This window comes from Balaenoptera acutorostrata, chromosome 14 (genome assembly GCF_949987535.1).
Source record: "Balaenoptera acutorostrata chromosome 14, mBalAcu1.1, whole genome shotgun sequence".
In the NCBI taxonomy this organism is placed as follows: Eukaryota; Metazoa; Chordata; class Mammalia; order Artiodactyla; family Balaenopteridae; genus Balaenoptera; species Balaenoptera acutorostrata.
The window spans coordinates 68502475-68519861 of record NC_080077.1 but is presented as its reverse complement, the minus strand read 5'-3'; the positions used below and the strand labels follow the sequence as shown (position 1 = coordinate 68519861).

At 36.7% G+C, this 17387-nt stretch overlaps 1 protein-coding gene across 7 annotated transcripts in view; it reads right to left on the bottom strand.

Moving 5' to 3' along the window:
- MAP3K7 (mitogen-activated protein kinase kinase kinase 7) overlaps window positions 1-17387 on the bottom strand; it is a 65761-nt gene that overhangs the window by 29045 nt on the left and 19329 nt on the right. For all 7 annotated transcript variants that reach the window (XR_452326.3, XR_009005167.1, XR_009005168.1 and 4 more), the window contains exons 6-11: window positions 12248-12372; window positions 9804-9932; window positions 7437-7567; window positions 5775-5856; window positions 2934-3064; window positions 2150-2279 (exon numbers count right to left, since the gene is read on the bottom strand). Coding sequence is in view for 2 of the 7 variants with exons in the window: in XM_007195965.3 (XP_007196027.1) it covers window positions 2150-2279; window positions 2934-3064; window positions 5775-5856; window positions 7437-7567; window positions 9804-9932; window positions 12248-12372 (728 nt within the window). In the remaining 5 variants the exon portion in view is untranslated. The remainder of the gene's footprint in view (window positions 1-2149; window positions 2280-2933; window positions 3065-5774; window positions 5857-7436; window positions 7568-9803; window positions 9933-12247; window positions 12373-17387) is intronic.

Here is a 17387-nt window from a genome sequence, read left to right as displayed (position 1 = left end):
ATTAGGTGTTTCTTGAAGTGTGCTATAAAGTAAAATTCGGTGATTAAATGATAATTACTGAATCAAAGTATGAAATGTTTATGCATTTATAATTATAAATATTTGAACATACTTCTGGTAAACTGAATATTTATTGTAGTTTCCCAAGTTTAGGGTATATTCCTGCTAAACTTGAAAAGTACTGAAAGGCTGGAAAATATAAACCTTTCAAAGTAAGACAGTTCACCAACGGATGTTCAACCATCTGTTTTACATTTAGGCAGAGAAAGGATAGGGTAATTCAAATGTGTGTGGTTATCTTTAATCTAGTGAAATACCACTTCTGTAAAGAATACTTATAAACCAGTACCTGACTAAAAAATTGACACGAGAAGATATAAAATTACTGTTATTACATTACAGAGCATTTCCTGTTTTAGGGTAGCAACCACTATTTGGCAGGTCTAACTTGAATGATATTCCTGAAATGAAAAAGGCTGCCGAAGTGTAAGCACGTGTTCCTGTGTACACTGTTCATTGGACACTACGCTGCGACACCCCGACTCCACACAGAAACGCTTGACTCGTGGAGGCCAGGAAAGCTCGACAGTGGCTGGTGACCTCCATTCAACTTGATCGTTTCTAAAGACCCATCTGTGTGGCAGAGACCCCTGGTCAGCAGCTCAACAGAACCCCAACCTTACTCAGGACAGCCATGCTCCTAGGTAAAAGATTGCAGATCCTTCCTTCCCACAGAGCCACAGGGCTCTTCCTTCCCATCTGACCCCATCACTATGGCCAACGACATCTATGTGGGAGTTGTTAGGAGGGACTTCCGGGAAAGCTCCTTGAAAAAGCCTGGGCATGTGCCCTTCCCCTAATTCTTGCTTCCTGATGCCAGGACTGTGGATGTGATGATTGGAACTGTAATAGCCATTATGGAGTACAAAGGAACCTTCAGGATGAAAGCCACGCAACAGGGATTACGACACAGAGAGACAGAAGAGACCCAGTTACCTAATGATCATGGAGCCTACCTCCAGATTTGTTTGTGTGTGAAAAATAAAGCTTGTATGTTAGACACTGTTATTTTGGATATTCTGTAATATCTAACTGATTCTAATGCTAACTGATAAAATAAGTGATTAGTTGAAGACAAGTATAGTTAGGATGGTCCTCTGGACAACTTCTTTGTGAAAAGAGCTTCACACAAAATGAAAATATTCTATTTAGAAAAAAACCATAAAGACCTAAAAAAAAGAGAACAAAAACAAAAAACCAACCAAACAAAACCCAAAAACCTGGTTAGCTAAGTTAAAAAAAAAATAGGCTAATACACTTGGAAATATACTTGTATACACATATGTAGTTAAAAGACTAGAGGTAAATACACAAAAATGTTGTGTTTATCTCTGAGTGGGACAATTACGGAAGACTGGTATTTTTATTTGTTTATATTTCCACATTTTCCACAATAGAAATGTATTTGTAATCAGTTCCTCTCCACCCCTGGGGGAATCAGAAAGAAAACAATTTAACCCAGCATTACTAAATGAACCTGGTTAGAAAAGGTTAGAAGTTTACTCAGGTAACAAAACATGTAATTATTTTTGTGCTGACCAGTCTTTCTGACAAAATGGAATATAAATGCTAGCTTTTTCAAGATCAAATAAAATTACCGTGATCTTTTATTTTACAATTAAAAGAATTAATCATAAACTTAGCTACTTTTTGCCACTGAAAGTAGGAGCAGCAGCAGATAGTAAGGCCAAATTATACATTTTCCTGCTAATTTCAAAGCAAAACATTTGCTATTACTTGAGTTCAGCACAAAATTCTAGTAGAATCACTCAATCCTCCAAAACATCCTGGTTTTGGCAAAATTTCAATTTCTCACTTAGATTTTCAGCTTGTGCTTGAGCTGAATTACATTGGATAAAATCTGTAATTAGGAAGGTATATTTTATAATCCAAATAATTTTACAAATCATGCTTTCCTTATTTGGAATTTGAGACACTTTTTGCTAGAAGCATAGGAAGTATATTGTAAACTAACTTCCTACTTTAAAAAAAATTTAGGACGCGCACAAATAAACCACTGACATTCCCACTACTGAAGCAATTGAAACTACCATTTTCACTCCTCTTTAGACTTTTATTTTCATTTTACCTGTGGTTGCAGCAATTCTGGCTTCTATTTCAGACATGTCAGCACTCATCCTCTTGCCTTCAGAGGTTGGGGGCAAGCTCTCCACACTGCTCCCACGAGAAGCTCCCAAGCTCAAACGTCCAGATTCGCTCTGTTAAAAATACAGGTCAATTTGAATTACTAAAGCTCTTTATATTTAAAAATCCTGGACAGCCTAGAAGGAGGAATATACCAACTGGGATTCTTAGGGGTTCTGTTCTGAAAGAAATAGAAAGTTTTCAGGGAGAGGGAGCTGTAAGGCTGAGGGAGAACAAGCTGCAGATACTGGCCTTTAGGATAGGCTGGTCACTAGAGCTGGGAGTTAAATGCCCCAAATATTGGTTAACCTAAATGCATCGGACAAGATGAATAAAATCACTCCTTAAAATATTTTAAAACCAATAATAGCAAAAATATAATAAATCTGGATAATATGAAATGAGAGATCTAAAACAATTCCTGTAACTGGGAAAGGAATATGCATTTTACATTTGTAACCATCAACCGTTCAAGTTAGGGATCACTGTAAGGCGGGAGTTGCACAGGTGGCAAAAGCAGCAATCATCAGAAGGGGAAATGATTTGACTGGTAGTGAATTCTAGAAGAAAATCATTACACATCTCTACTCTTAAGCTTGCCTGTCTGTTTCAGGAACAAGATTCAGGACTTGTATAGTGGAAGATGACAAACAATTAACTTGTTAGTATAATGCTCATGACTACTGGTTAGGTTACCAAAAGATTTTACTTTTAGTAACAAAACAAACCTGTTGTTTTGCCTGGTTTTTCAACAATTTTGATTCTAAGCGTTTAATAGTATCATTTGTGGCAGGAACTTGCTCCATATTAGTGTCGCTTTTATTACTGGTATTTGTAGAAGTGATGTCCATGAATGAGCCTAGGAAAGCAGAAACATTTATGACTACAGGTTGGGAATAATATAAATGCTTCATTCAATAAGATGCAACTTAAATTCTTTTCTAAACTAGCAAGACATAAATAGAAATAAAATTGAAGACTTTTCAACCTAATGAAGATACCCAAAGAAACCCATTTTAAATGAAATTTAAGGATAGCACAAAAAGGGAACCAAAACGCCTAGTCTTCAAATAGTCAAGGATGACTTTAAGGTTCTTAGCCTGAACTAGTAGAATGGAGTGGCTATTAATCAAGATGGGGAAGATCATGGGAGGAATGACTTTGAAGTGAGCACAGTTAGGAAATGGTAATTTTGAGTTCCTAGTAGATATCAAGCAAGTAGTTGGATATATGAGTGTGGAGTTCAGGTCTGGGAAGGAGCAAAACTTCGGCAAATACATGGTATGCAAAGCCATGACACTGGATGAGATTACCAAGGAAATGAATTTAGATAGATAAGCAAAGAGCCAAATAACTGAGCCCTGAGCACTCTCACATTTATAGGTTGGGAAGATGAGGAATAAACAGCATAGGAAACCATGAGAACAAGTGACCAGAGATGTAAGATGAAACCCAGGCTGGTATGGTATCCTAGAGATCAACTCAAAGTGCTGAAAGAAGTAGAGAGTAATGAACTGTGTCAACGGTTGCTGAGAATCAAAAAAGATGAGAACTGAAAAATTATTCATTTAGAATTTAGTAATGTGAAAATAACTGGTGACCTTGACAAGAGCAATTCTGGAGTAGCAGTATAATAAAAGACTGAATGGAGTGGGCACAAGAGAGAATGGAAAGAGAGAAGCTAGAGAAATACAAATACAGACTACAGCAGTCCCCCCTTATCCTGGGGGGATACATTCCAAGATCCCCAGTTGATGCCTGCAACCCTGGATAGTACCGAACCCTCATATACTGTGTTTTCTCTTATACATATATATCTATGATAAAGTTTAATTTATAAATTAGGCACAGTAAGAGATTAACAACAGTAGCTAACAATAAAATAGAACAATTATAATATACCATAATAAAAGTTACACAAATGTGGTCTCTCAAATTGTACTACCTTTTTGTACAAATTTAATACCTTTTCCATCTAACGAAGCACTTATCCTGCACCGTGGCTGTAACTTTTGCAGTTTGAGGTATAACAGCAAAACCAGCACAAATTTCTTTTTCCTTTGTCACAATTTCACAGATAGAAGTTCTTACTGCAGATCTTGGCAACCTCAGCATATGATTTTTTTTTTTCTTTCCTTATTAAAGTGGAGAATTTTCACCTTTTCATTTAGAGGAGGCACTTTACGGCTTCTCTTTGGCATATCCGAATTGCCAGCATCATTACTCTTGTGCTTTGGGGCCATTATTAAATAATATAAGGGTCCCTTGAACACAAGCACTGTGATACCTCGACAGTTGATCTGACAACCAAGAGGGCAGGATACACTGAACAAAGGGATGATTCACGTCCCAGGAGGGATGGAGTGAGATTTCATCATGCTACTCAAGATGTCTGCAACTTAAAACTTATGAATTATTTAGTTCTGGAATTTTCCATTTAATATTTCTGGACCACAGTTGACCAGGGGTAACTGAAATCACAGAAAGTGAAACCGTGGACAAGAGGGGACTACTGTATATATGCTCTGGGAATGATCCCAGTAGAAAGGCTAAAACTGATGATGCAAGAGACAGGGAAGAATTGCTAGGAAGAGCAGATGGGATCTGCTGCACAAAGGAGACAGGCTTGCCTTTGGCTAGGAGCACGGATAGTTCAGCCCCAGGAACAGAAGAGAGTGCAGAGTAGAGGGACAGATACAGGCAGCGCGGAGAGTGGGCTGGGGGAGCTTTTTTTAAAAAACATTTATTTATTTATTTGGCTGTGTCGGGTCTTAGTTGTGGCATGTGGGATCTTTTGTTGCTGCGCTCGGGCTTATCTCTAGTTGTGGCATGCAGGCTCAGTACCTGCGGCACGTGGGCTCTCTAGGTGTGGCGCTTGGGCTCTGGAGCGCGCAGGCTTAGTTGCCCCACGGCATGTGGGATCTTAGTTCCCCGACCAGGGAACAAACCCGCATCCCCTGCATTAGAAGGTGGATTCTTAACCACTGGACCACCAGGGAAGCCCCTCTACTATCTTTTTTGATGACCACAAACTATGGAGCTGAGGAACTCCTGAACTAAAACACAGCTTTTTAAATAAGAGTCTCTGTAGATTGTTCTACAAAGACCAAAAAGTAGGGTGTTCACGATAAAGGAAATATGCTGTTTTATATATATAGGTATCTATGTATGTATGGGTGTATGTGTGTATATATATACCTATGACATATATATATTTATATATATGATATATATATTTACAATATATATATATTTACAATAATTTCTGATACTATTTGATCTAGCAGTATCTAAGAACTATTTTTCAAATAAAGAATGACATTCACAGCAATATAATAGCCAATCTTCTTATATATAACTGTGTAAGAATTTCAAGACTTGGAAACAGGTCTTCAGCAACTCATTAATCTGGGTACCTGCATGAACAATGGTGCACCTGGAAATTCAAATTGCAGTCAATCTGCAATTAAAATGCAAGTGAGGACATCATTCATTGCTTCTTGATTATAATTTCATGGGAATAGAGACACAAAAATTTAGGTTATTACTGTTCTACTCTATCCATTTACCTGTACTGGTGGCGGAGTTGCTCTGTCCTTCATCTGAATACTGACATGGGTATTGTAATGGCTCATCTGCTCCTGGAAAGTACTATATATATAAAAAGTAAACAACAATTTAAACTTTCTTTAATACAAATTAAATCTTGCGAAAACTAACTTGAAAGGTACATTTGAATTACTTCCTTTTCGAGATTTGAATGTAGCAAAAATTGCTGCTTTATTTTCACTAAGGGATACATTGAATTTGTAAATAACTAAGGTTTTGATTTTACAAAGACAACAATGTGCTACTCTTCTGAATTTCAACTATTATCAATGCCATGTATCTACCTACATATCTATTTACACAGTCTAGATAGTCTTAAGAAAACTGCCAATATTCCTCCAGAGGAACATATGAAATACAGTAGTATCATTCCTCATAATTGTATGAAACATATTTATGTTCTCACAGCAGTGATGTAAACCTCCAAATTGTTGAAATGACTTAGTCTGACAACTGAAACGGTATGCCATAATTTGTTAGAACCAATATTTTAAATATCAAGGACAGATTATGAATGTCCCTCTATGAACTGGAGATAAAATACTGGATATATCTGTCAGATGAAAATTAGAATTTAGGGAAAAAAAGGAAGGTTTTCTTCTCAAATTACACAAAGCACATAAAAGCACAGTTAAAACGTGAACAATTTATGTAACCCGAAGTTTTAAGGTATCTGAGCTGTCTTCTTATGAACGTATCTTCAGGTCCTAGGATTCTATATATAGCTAGTATCCAAATATGCAGTTAAGCTTTAATCAGATTAGTTCAAGCTGGTTTGCCTAAGTTATTTTCAATAGAATGAAAAAACTAAATTTTTGGCCATTTAGAAAATTAATCGATATTTAAAGAGATTGAAAGATTCTTCTACTTAGCAAATTGTTCTGAAATTAGGCACTTTCATAAGTACATAAACTTTTTAAAGTCAAGGTACCACTTGATAGATTTGTTAGTGCACCAAAACCCAGAGGCCTAAAATTATTCAAATAATTCTAAAAGTGTTTGATTTATAGATTAGGAAATTCTAATAATCATTTAAAACGATCCTTCTAAATTCCAAAATTCTACAGAACCTAGAAGAAAGTTTAACTTTTTAATGGCAAATGAAACGCTGAAAATATGCAATGAAAAACCAAAAGGTAAAAATCACTTAGATAAATGTGTCTGGGAATGCAACCTTTCTATTGCACTACATAAATGACTGCTTGATAAAGATCTCTACTAAAGAAAATTTAAAACTTAGCAAGTATTAGAGTCATAAAATACCTAAGTCCTGTAAAGGCTTTAGAGATCACCTAATTCAACTTCTCTCACATTACAGATAAGGCAACAGGCCCAGAAACAAACACATCTGTCCACTAAGTTAAGCAGAAGAAAAAAGCACGTCCAGAAACCTAGTCTTGCCATATTTCAATTATAAAGAACTAGTTCTTTTTATTTTTTTTTTCAAAATAACGTTTCCTCCTCTGATTATATGAGTAACGAACACCCATTCTAACGTGGAAAATACAGATAAGTATAAAGCAAAAAAAGAACGATACTGTCCCTTTACTTTAAAACCCCCTTATAAGTCAGTATATATAAAATTCCCTTAAACCCAAAGCCCCTCAAAAGAAGGATTATACCCGCATCAAGTGAGTCATTATTTTCACAATTTCCTCCATTGAAGGGCGCTGAGAAGGATCTTTAGACCAACAACGAGTCATCAGGCTCTCAATGGGCTTAGGTAAATTTTTGATCAGCGGTGGTCGAGTACCTACAATTGAACATTAGAGGAAGGGAGAAAAGAATGTATTTACTCAAAGAATGGTGTAAGTTTTTTTAAAATATGTATTTCTGAAGTGTTATTTATTTTACAGATCTTGTAATTTAAGATTTTTTTAGGAGGACTAAAAGTACCTTTTTTTTTGTCCTTTGGATTAACATTATATTTTCATAAAGTAGAAGCTACACCTTTTGAGAAGCCAAATTAAAATTTTTATATACATTATGACTGAGAGTTAATAATATTTCATTTGCTATAAACACTCTTTTAACAAATAATAATGGCTTAATGTGTATTTTATTAAGAATAAAATGGTGGCTTGAGGTAATCTTATTTGAACTATATTTTCAGATTTGTCATAACAACTTCAAATGTGTTTGAAAAATCATCTTCCATATGTCAAAAGTCATCAACTATGGTGTTATACTCACTGACCTCCAAATGGCTCTTTTGTGGGAGACAGGTCTTAGGGTTGCTGTGAATCAATCATTTCACAAGCTGAAAACTGCCAATTTTTGTGTAATTAACAAGACTGTAATATCATTAGTAAGGTCCCTAACTTAACGAAGGCCTCAAGTATAATGAAATCTTTGTAAATTTATCAATTAATAAGTTAGTTCTTTTATTCCTTACTTCATGGACATTCAATTATTTACTCTCAATTGACAGAAAAGAAAACAAACTGTCCTGGTCAATGCTCTAGCATTCTCTACAATGACAAGAAAGGTAGTACAATGAAAGGTAGTATAGGAAACTGGTAAACACACTTGAGATTACTCAGATGACTGCTTGACATGTCTAAGAATGATCAAAGTAGTGAGGCAGATATTTATTTCTATCACATGTGGAACAGTGTGTTAAAAATGCCATTAATCAGAATAATTATAATCAAGAGACAGAAATTAAACAACAGAGAGTGATGTTAAAAGTTAGAAGAAGGTTAAGCGATTTCCCTTCATGAAAAGTTTATTTTCCCAAAGCAACTGGGAAGTAACTTGATTAATGAGGATGCATTCTAATATCATGAGCGGTCAGAAACACTGTAACTACAGGTATAAAAGGAATAGGAGGGATGAAAGACATTGTGTCCATAAATCAATATAACTTAAAAATATGGGCATTTGAGCCAGAAAGATCCGGATTTAAATCCCAGCAACACCACTTACTAATCTTGTGACCTCGGGCAAGTTACTTAACTGCTCTAGGTATCAGTTTCCTAATGTGTAAAATTGTAAAGTGAGGCAATAATAGTACTCGCCTCATAAGAATGAATGAGAAGATAAAGACTATGTGAAGCACTTTGTGTTTTGCCTTTATGAATAGCTTAAGTAACAACCCTTATTACAGTAAGTCCTCTACATATGAACCTTCAAGTTGCGAACTTTCAAAGATATGAACATGCGTTCCATCAACGTCAGGCATGAGTGAAACTGCAGCTTGCCCTCCGTCGTCGCCTATTGCTGACGATCCTTCAGCTCTACCATCTCCCACCTCCTCTCCCTCCTCCAGTCAGTAACTCTTCTTGCCTGTTCACTTGATGCCAGCCTCCGTATGCCAGCTGTTGTACTGTACTACTGTACTTTTCAAGATACCGTACCATAAGGTTTAAAATGTTTTCTTTACTTTTTGTGTTTTTTATGTATTATTTGTGTGAAAAGTATTATAAACCTATTATAGTACAGTACTACATAGCCGACTGTGTTAGTTGGGTACCTAGGCTAACTTTGTTGGACTTATGAACAAATTGGACTTAAGAACGCACTCTCAGAATGTAACTCGTTCGTATGTAGGGGACTTACTGTATTATGCTTTGTTTTCTCTCCTCAATGAGACACTTGCTTCCTAAGGAGAAAAAGGCAATAGCTCCCTAATTATCTCAACCATGTGAGAGATTTTCTTAATTTAATCTTTAAATTTTATTTTTTCCAACAGAGTCCAGTCCAGTGCTTCTCTGTCGCCTCTAGAGAGCCAACCGAGGTAGTTGGCTCTGGCTGTCTACTGATGGCCTTTCCCTAATGAGCACAGCCAGCAGAACTTCTCAGCTTTGTGCAAAGCCAGGACTGCTCCCAGCCCTTGCCCGTTTTTAGAGTAGGGGGGAGGGCTGGAGACTGGTAATAAGAAATTGTGTATTTTAATATTAGGGATAAATGGTCTTCTTTGGGGGAGAAACAATTTCCAAATAGGAATAAAATATATAAAATATATTGAAGAAAAAATTTTCACAAACCATTATGAACAGCCCACATGATACGGAAAGCTGGGCCACCAATTTCATCAAAGGGTTTCCGACGTGTTATCACTTCCCAGAGGATAATACCCCAACTGAAAACATCACATTTTTCACTGTAATTGCTACCTAGAAAAAAAAAGGAAGTAAAATTTCAAGACTTTTCCCCACATGACTAACAGAAGCAACTGCTTTCATAAATTTTGAGAATGAGCATCATGTACAAAAACAAGAGAATGCCACATGTAGAGCTGAGAAATTACTCTTTCTGAAGACCTCAAGTCTTTGCAATAAATACATTTTTAAAATGAGTTAAGTATTAATAATGCACTAAAAAATCCACTTTAGAAGCTGGTCATTTTTTACCTTCTCATCAAGAAACACAGACCTTATCTTTTATTTATTTAGACTTATATTTTCTCTGGGACAAAGTATAAAACATTTGTACACTCCTTTCTATAATTTCTTAATCTTAAATGTTCTTCTCCCATTCTCTTGATGGATAATACTACTACCAAAGCAGAAAAAATTTCTAATCTAGTGTTAAGATTTTCTTTTCAAAATATCTGGTGAGATAAAATTATTAATTTGCAAACTTAAAAATAAGTTGTAAGCAGGAAAAACTATGAATACAAATTTACAGTAAACAGATTATGCAGCAAAATTTATATGATTACTAAGTTGGCTGGTGAATCAGCACAATTAAATAGCCAAACAAACAACCCCCCCAAACCCACGAACAACCCACTATAAGAGTGACCAATTATTACAGCAATAGCTATGCATGTACTTTACAAAGGCACTAGGCAGTGCACTGTAAGAGTTACAATGACTTTACAATCTGATTTGGGCTACAGGTGCTGACATCTTTCAGAAATGAAGAAATCTACATAGCCTAACAGTCTGAGTTTTGTTGCTCTAAACAATTAACAGCAACTTTTATTTCTGGGTTCTTTTGTATAAACAAATCTTTCGGCTCTCCATACTACAGTAATAACTGTGTTATTTTAACTCAAAGAAAGGCACATGAAATAAATAATTTTAAAACAATGCCAATTATATGCATTCTGTATACAAACTTGAAAACAGGTGGCATTATTTAATTTTATATAATTTAACACTTGCTTGTCCACTAACTTTTTAACTGAATTTTGTGGCAAAATAGCTCCACTCAAGTGACCAGCTGCATAGCAAATTTTTTTCTCTTGGTAGCTAAAAACAAAGAACAAAAAATTTTAAATTCATCAAAAATAAAGAAGTCAAAATCAGAATCTGATCACTAAATGTTTCTGAATTTTATGCGCTTTCATACTTCCTAACGTATGAATCACACATCTTCAGTTCAACTTTTCTCACTTAAAAGATAAGCTGATGTTTTTGATGTTTTTATATAGAAACCTCATATGCAATTTATGGATTACTCTTTTAGAACTTCAGTAAGACACAGAGATGTAAAACAAAGTAAGCATAAGCTTACCCTTTACTTAAGGTTCTTAGTATCTTTACTTGTGGTCCTTGCATTCTTTCTAAGGCATGCTCATTTAAACTTTAAACTGCTAATTCTTAATCGCTAGGAAACCAACACAAAGCACAGTCGATCCTCATTATTCCCAGTATTGTTCTACAAATTTGCTGTGAACCTTGAATTAGTGAACACTGAATCATCTGCTCCTAGGGGAATTACAGGGTTGGGCTCCTATACTGATCAGTTGACATTTTTGTCGCCTGATCAATACATAACCTTGTTTTATGTGTGTTTCTGTTTAAAACACCTCATTTAATATAAATTGTTGACTCACTAATATTGAACTCATGGCCAACAGCACTGTAATTCATGCCTGAATGAAGATTAGCTAGCACATGTATTTTCTCTGTAAGACACATCACAGCCTTCTGATACTTAGGAACACTAGAAAGCACTTCAGTATTACTCGTAGAGGCCATTGTAAACGGTGAAATCATCAACACAAAGCACAAAAAAAGGAAAAAAATGAGGCACTAAATACATCACAGAAGTGATAAAATAGGAGAACTGATACAACAGGGCAGAGCATTGCCTTGTTTGACCTCAGCTGGGAAGGTGTGTGTTGGGTGACTCCAAATTTTTCCCTGCTTTGTGCACACCTGTGAATGACTATGAAAGAATTATGAGTACTGATTTTAGGATACAAGTAGGCAATTTTGCAGTTATGGAACCTGAGAATGAGGATCAACCGTACATATGCTTGAACTTCATAGAGGGTGCTAGACAACGTAAACCTTGCTGTGAGATTCAAGATCTAAGGCTATATTTATTTAATACCTCCTTAGACTTTAGTATATATCTTATAATTATATACTATGCAGAAATAAAACCATGGAAACAGGGCAAAGCCATAAACACACTGGATTTACATGGAGTAATAAGGCAGATTATCAGTCACAGCACGCTTTTGCCATTTTACCTTCAAAAACTTCAGGTGCCATCCAAGCAGCACTCCCCTTATTATTGGTCATGTGTGTCTGAATGTCACAGGCTGTACCAAAATCACAGATTTTTAAAACTGTCCCCCCTGCAACCAGCAGCAAGCTGTTTTAAAAAATAAAAGGTTATAAGACCAATATTTGATTCTACAATAAAAGAAGAGACATTTGTGGAAACAGAAAAGGTTAAGCAAAATGTCACCATTCAACTTCCGTGAAATGTTACCCACTCACCTATAACAGCTTAATAATACAGAGGAATATCAGCAAAAATTGACCTTAACCTAGTTCTCTTAGGGAGGCTGCTAGACCCAAATTTTGATGTCTCCATTTCTATCTCTGTAATTTTTCGTGACTATGCTTCTCTCTGGGCCAAAATAAAACATGGGGTTTAAAAAACATCTAGCAAGTGAACATTATGGTGTCCTGAAATGGGAGTGGATGGATATCAATACTTTCATAAATTGTTCGCCCCCTATACTTAACCTTAACCAGTGTTTTTCAAGCTACAGGCAGAAACCTAGTCATAAAATTCTAGATCACAGATCTGGAAACCTACATCACAAAACCAATTCAGTAGACTATGACAGCATTTAAAAAATAAACTAGAAAATATCAAAGTGCATCACAACTACTAAGATTAAACATTGTTTCAGGAAAGTTCAGTTTCAGTTCTATATACATTAATATGTACACACGATAGATTGCGAAGTATTTCTTACTGTGGATGATGGTTCTGAAGTTTGCAAACCTGCTTTGCTCTTATTAACCTTGCAGTGAGCAGAAATGAGTGTTTAGCCTAACATAGCAAGACTGGTTAGCTGTTCACTGACCCTATTTCCTTTCTTCTCTGGGTACATTTCTTAGCCTTCTGAGCAATTACGTATGGCTATATGACAATTCTAGTCAATAGAATGTGATGTACTTCACCTCCAAGCCTGGCCCATATGAACTCTCACATATATAAACTCCTTTTCCTTTCCCCATATGTCACTGAAGGCACAGGATTCTGAACTACAAGACAGAAGGAATCTGGGATCCTGACCCACCATGTGAATCAGGAACATTCACTTTGGACTTCACGAGCAGAAACCAAAAACTTTGTACTTTAAGCCATGAGACTTCAGGCCTTATATAACAGCGTCACTGTAACCAGTATGAGAAATGGTATTGAAATGGGTGTTGCTATAACAAAAATCTAACATATTTGGTATTGGTTTAGCAGTAGGCAGCAAGAACACTGAAAGTGGAAGCTGGAAAGAGAGAAGATCCATGTAATGACGCGGCAAAACATTTGGTAAAATTTGTCTCCTGTGATGATTTGTGGCTTTAAAGGACTGGAAAAGCTGACTTCCTCGACTCCAAACAGCAGGAAATAAGATTCACAAAGGCCCATTAAGACAGCATTGCAGCAAAGAACAAACGAAGAGAAAAGTACTTCCCATCTCAGCTTCATGGCCTCAAAGTGCCTCCATTTAGCTGAGAAAAGGCACTGAGGGCAGGAATCAAATAAACCAGGCTCAAGATTGTGTCTAAGAAAGAACTGTGGTAGTATTAGTCACAGGCACATGGAACTGACTGGCACCGGGGGGATCAAAAGCCCACGTCTGAGGAAATTATACTGCCAACGGAAACACAGGCCTGGAATAAAGAAGCTTCTGACTGTCGTGCAATGCCCTCAGGACCCCAGATGTGCAGAAGGAGGAAGCAGGCTATGAAAGCTGGACAGCTTCTGAGGAGAGTATATGGCCCAACACCTACTCCTGACACTGCTACAGAGAATGGACAAGGAGAAGCCTACAAAAGGGTGAAGCTAGGAGTCATAAGCAATGGAAAAAGGAATTCCTCTCCTAGGGCAGGATCAGAGTCTGATCAAAAGACAAACCTCTCACAACTCCAGGGCAGAGGGACCAGAAAATGCAAGACTTCATTGCTACAGACCAGTAGCTTCTGTATGTTTCTGTTGTTTCCTTTTCCCAATGGAGCCTTTTACTGATGGACCTCTCTTCTACCATTTTGTGTGTGTGTACGTGTGTTGGGAGGGGTTAGGTGGGGGGGGTGACAGATAACTTTTCTTTTTAATTCATTTGTTTCCAGACTGTGAGGAGCTACATCCAGAACTGTTGGAGAGGACTACACAGCATCCTGAGATCCTGGACCGTGAGCCAGGTGGTGACTGGAAGATGTTTAACTGGCAAAGGGCAGTAAGTGGTTCTACTTGTGTGGTAAGAGTAGTAGAGACCACAGGCGGATGTGGCTGGGACTGACCAGCTGCTCACCAAATCCATCCCTTCTTCCTCTGGAGCACAGAAGACATTTCCCAACCTCTCTTGCAGGTAGGTGTGGCTAAGATTGAGCTGTGGCCACTGCTATGTGGGTAGAAGGGACATGGGTCACTCCATGGGTCTGGCTCCACAAACCTCTCATACATCAGCTTCCTTCTCTTTACCTGCTGGCTGAATGCAGAGGTCCCCAAAGTCCTGGAGGATGGTAGAAGTACAAGATGGAGGGAGCCTAACTAGGCCCTTGAATGACCATATGGAAGGTCATCTGTCAAAGAGGAATATGTTTTGGATTTCACCTGAGTCAGAAATAAATTTCTGCTCTGATAAGCCTCACGTTGGCTATAGCAGCTAGTGTTAAAACAACTACTATACTCAGCTATTAGATTCTCTTAGGGAACTGGTACTCATAGTCTTAGGTTTTCCATATCCCAATGCAACTTGGTACTCCCATAAGAACTGAAATATATAAAGATACCTGAAAGTGTAAAAAGAACCATGAACATAAAAGATAATTTTAATTATATTATTATTAAAAATTATACATTTAAAAATATAAATCACTCTCTACATCATTACCTAAAAGACTTATAGGCATGTGGGTTATTCTGCAAACCAGTAGAAACAATTCTTTATTTTGAATCCCTTCCAACCATCTTCTCTTAAATGCAAAAGAGGTACTATTGTTTTATATAGCCAACGTTTATTTTAATGTATGTTTACTGATTTTATTTCACTATTCCTTCTTGAATCTTATGCTCGCCTTAGGTAATCATTTTCTTTCTTCCCCAAACACCTTTAATGAAGGTCTACTTACGATGAATTCACTCAGGTTTTGTTTCACAATATCTTAAATGTAATTTAGGGCAGGTACACAATTCTGAGAGTTATTTTTTCTCAGCTCTGTGAAGTTACGATTCCAGTCCTCTAGCTTCCATTGCTGGTGTTGAAAAGTATACTTCAGTCTAACTGTCAGTCCTTTGCAGGTAATCTCTTTGCTGATTGAAAAATCTCCCCTCTGTTTTTGCTGTTCTGTAGCCTCATTATGGTGTGTCATAGGGGAGATTTCTTTTCATTTATCCTGCTTAGAATTCATACCTTTTACTTGGAAAATTCCTGGCTAACCCCTCTTGAATTAGTCTCTCCCCATCCTATTTTCTTTTATTGGAATTCTAATTCTATGCTGTTAGTCCTCCCTTTCCTTCTCCCCATGTTCCTTAACCTATCATTTTTTTCATTTATTTGTCTGTGTTGCATTCTGGGTAACTGCAGATATATCTTACAGCTCACTGAATCTCTTGTCACCTATTTCATATCTGCCATTTAAAAATTTTAATTATTTCTAAATGTTTTATTTAGTTCTTTTGGCCATGTTGATAGTTTTCATTCCTTGCACATTTTAATTCCTTCATTTCTGTAAATAATTTGAGCATATATATTTTATACTCCATATTTGATAATTCCAAATATCTGGAGTCTTACTATTTGAGGGCTTTATTCCATTTTGTGTTATTTATGCTGACTTTTACTCATGGTAACTTGCATCCTTATGGGTGTGGTAATTTTTACTGTGGCTTCATATTTGATTGATCTTAATCTGGAAAAATCCTAAAGACCTGAATTGAAAGTATATGACTTTAAAATAGAGTTTCAGTCACCCTGAATGCCCTGAGACACCACCAATCTCAAAGCACTTTTAACCTGTCCTGTTGGGATTTTTTTGATTGGGCAAGTAGAGCAAATTCAAACTCACAACAGCATGAGGGGAGACTCTCAGTTAAAAAAATAAAAGCTTGTCTAGTCATAAAATGGATTTTTTTTTTCTAGTCAACTTTTCTTTTAGTTCTTCCGTCCAAGATACTGAACTTAGGCAGAGGTCTCAGTTCTGCTCCCTCACCTGGTACAGAACAAAGGGTCTGCAGCCTGTTACACAGAAGCCGTTAAAATTTGGGCCTCTACATTCTTGATACTGGCAGAGGCTCACAGGAGAGCCCTTGGCTTCCCACTCAGGGTTCAGTTCTCTCCATCTTTTGGCTTAATGATTCCCTTATTTTCTTGTAAGATCACCTATGCATGTAAAAGGATGTTTGTTGTAATATGTAGCATCTCTGGGTGCTTGCTGTAGGATGTTTTTTCAGTTTATCTGGTTTGCCATATTGCTGGAGTGTCAAAATTCTTATCATGTGAGTATAAGAGTCCAAGCTATCCCTGTGAGCACACACAGGATGTTAGATTTTAAATGCATACATATCATGGCTTAAATTTCATGTGCTTCTCAAAATAAGGTATGAAATTTTGCCAATACATTAGTGTATGCTGGGATAAGTGGCAGGGAGCCAACAGAGTCCCAGGTTAAAGCCAGCACATCTCCTTGGACCAACATTTTTACTCAACTGTAAGTATCTTTAACATCCTAACAGTGACTTCAAAACAAATTGCATAACACAGGAAGTCGAATGCAAAATTCTTATGCAACTTTCCTTAAGAAGGCTTTTTAAGCTCTGTCCCTACTCTCAGACTTACTCAGGTTATATACATCATAACTTTGTTCTGGGGGGTTACGAGGGTAGGGGGGAAAGCTGAGAAGCACCAATTTAGGAATTTAGGGCCTTACAGAATCTCAAAAATGTCAACTGATTCAGCAGCATTGTATTTTCTAAAAACAGCTCTATAAATTAAATCTTCCCAGTCTAAGACTGCCCATCAGGCCAAGAAGAGTTTCTATTTTAATAACTCACTTTACTTAAGAGGTAGTAAGAAATATTATTTATCCATTAAAAATAAAGAGGTAAATATCTGTATATAGTAATATGAAAAAAAAGTCCCAGTTAAGTGAAAA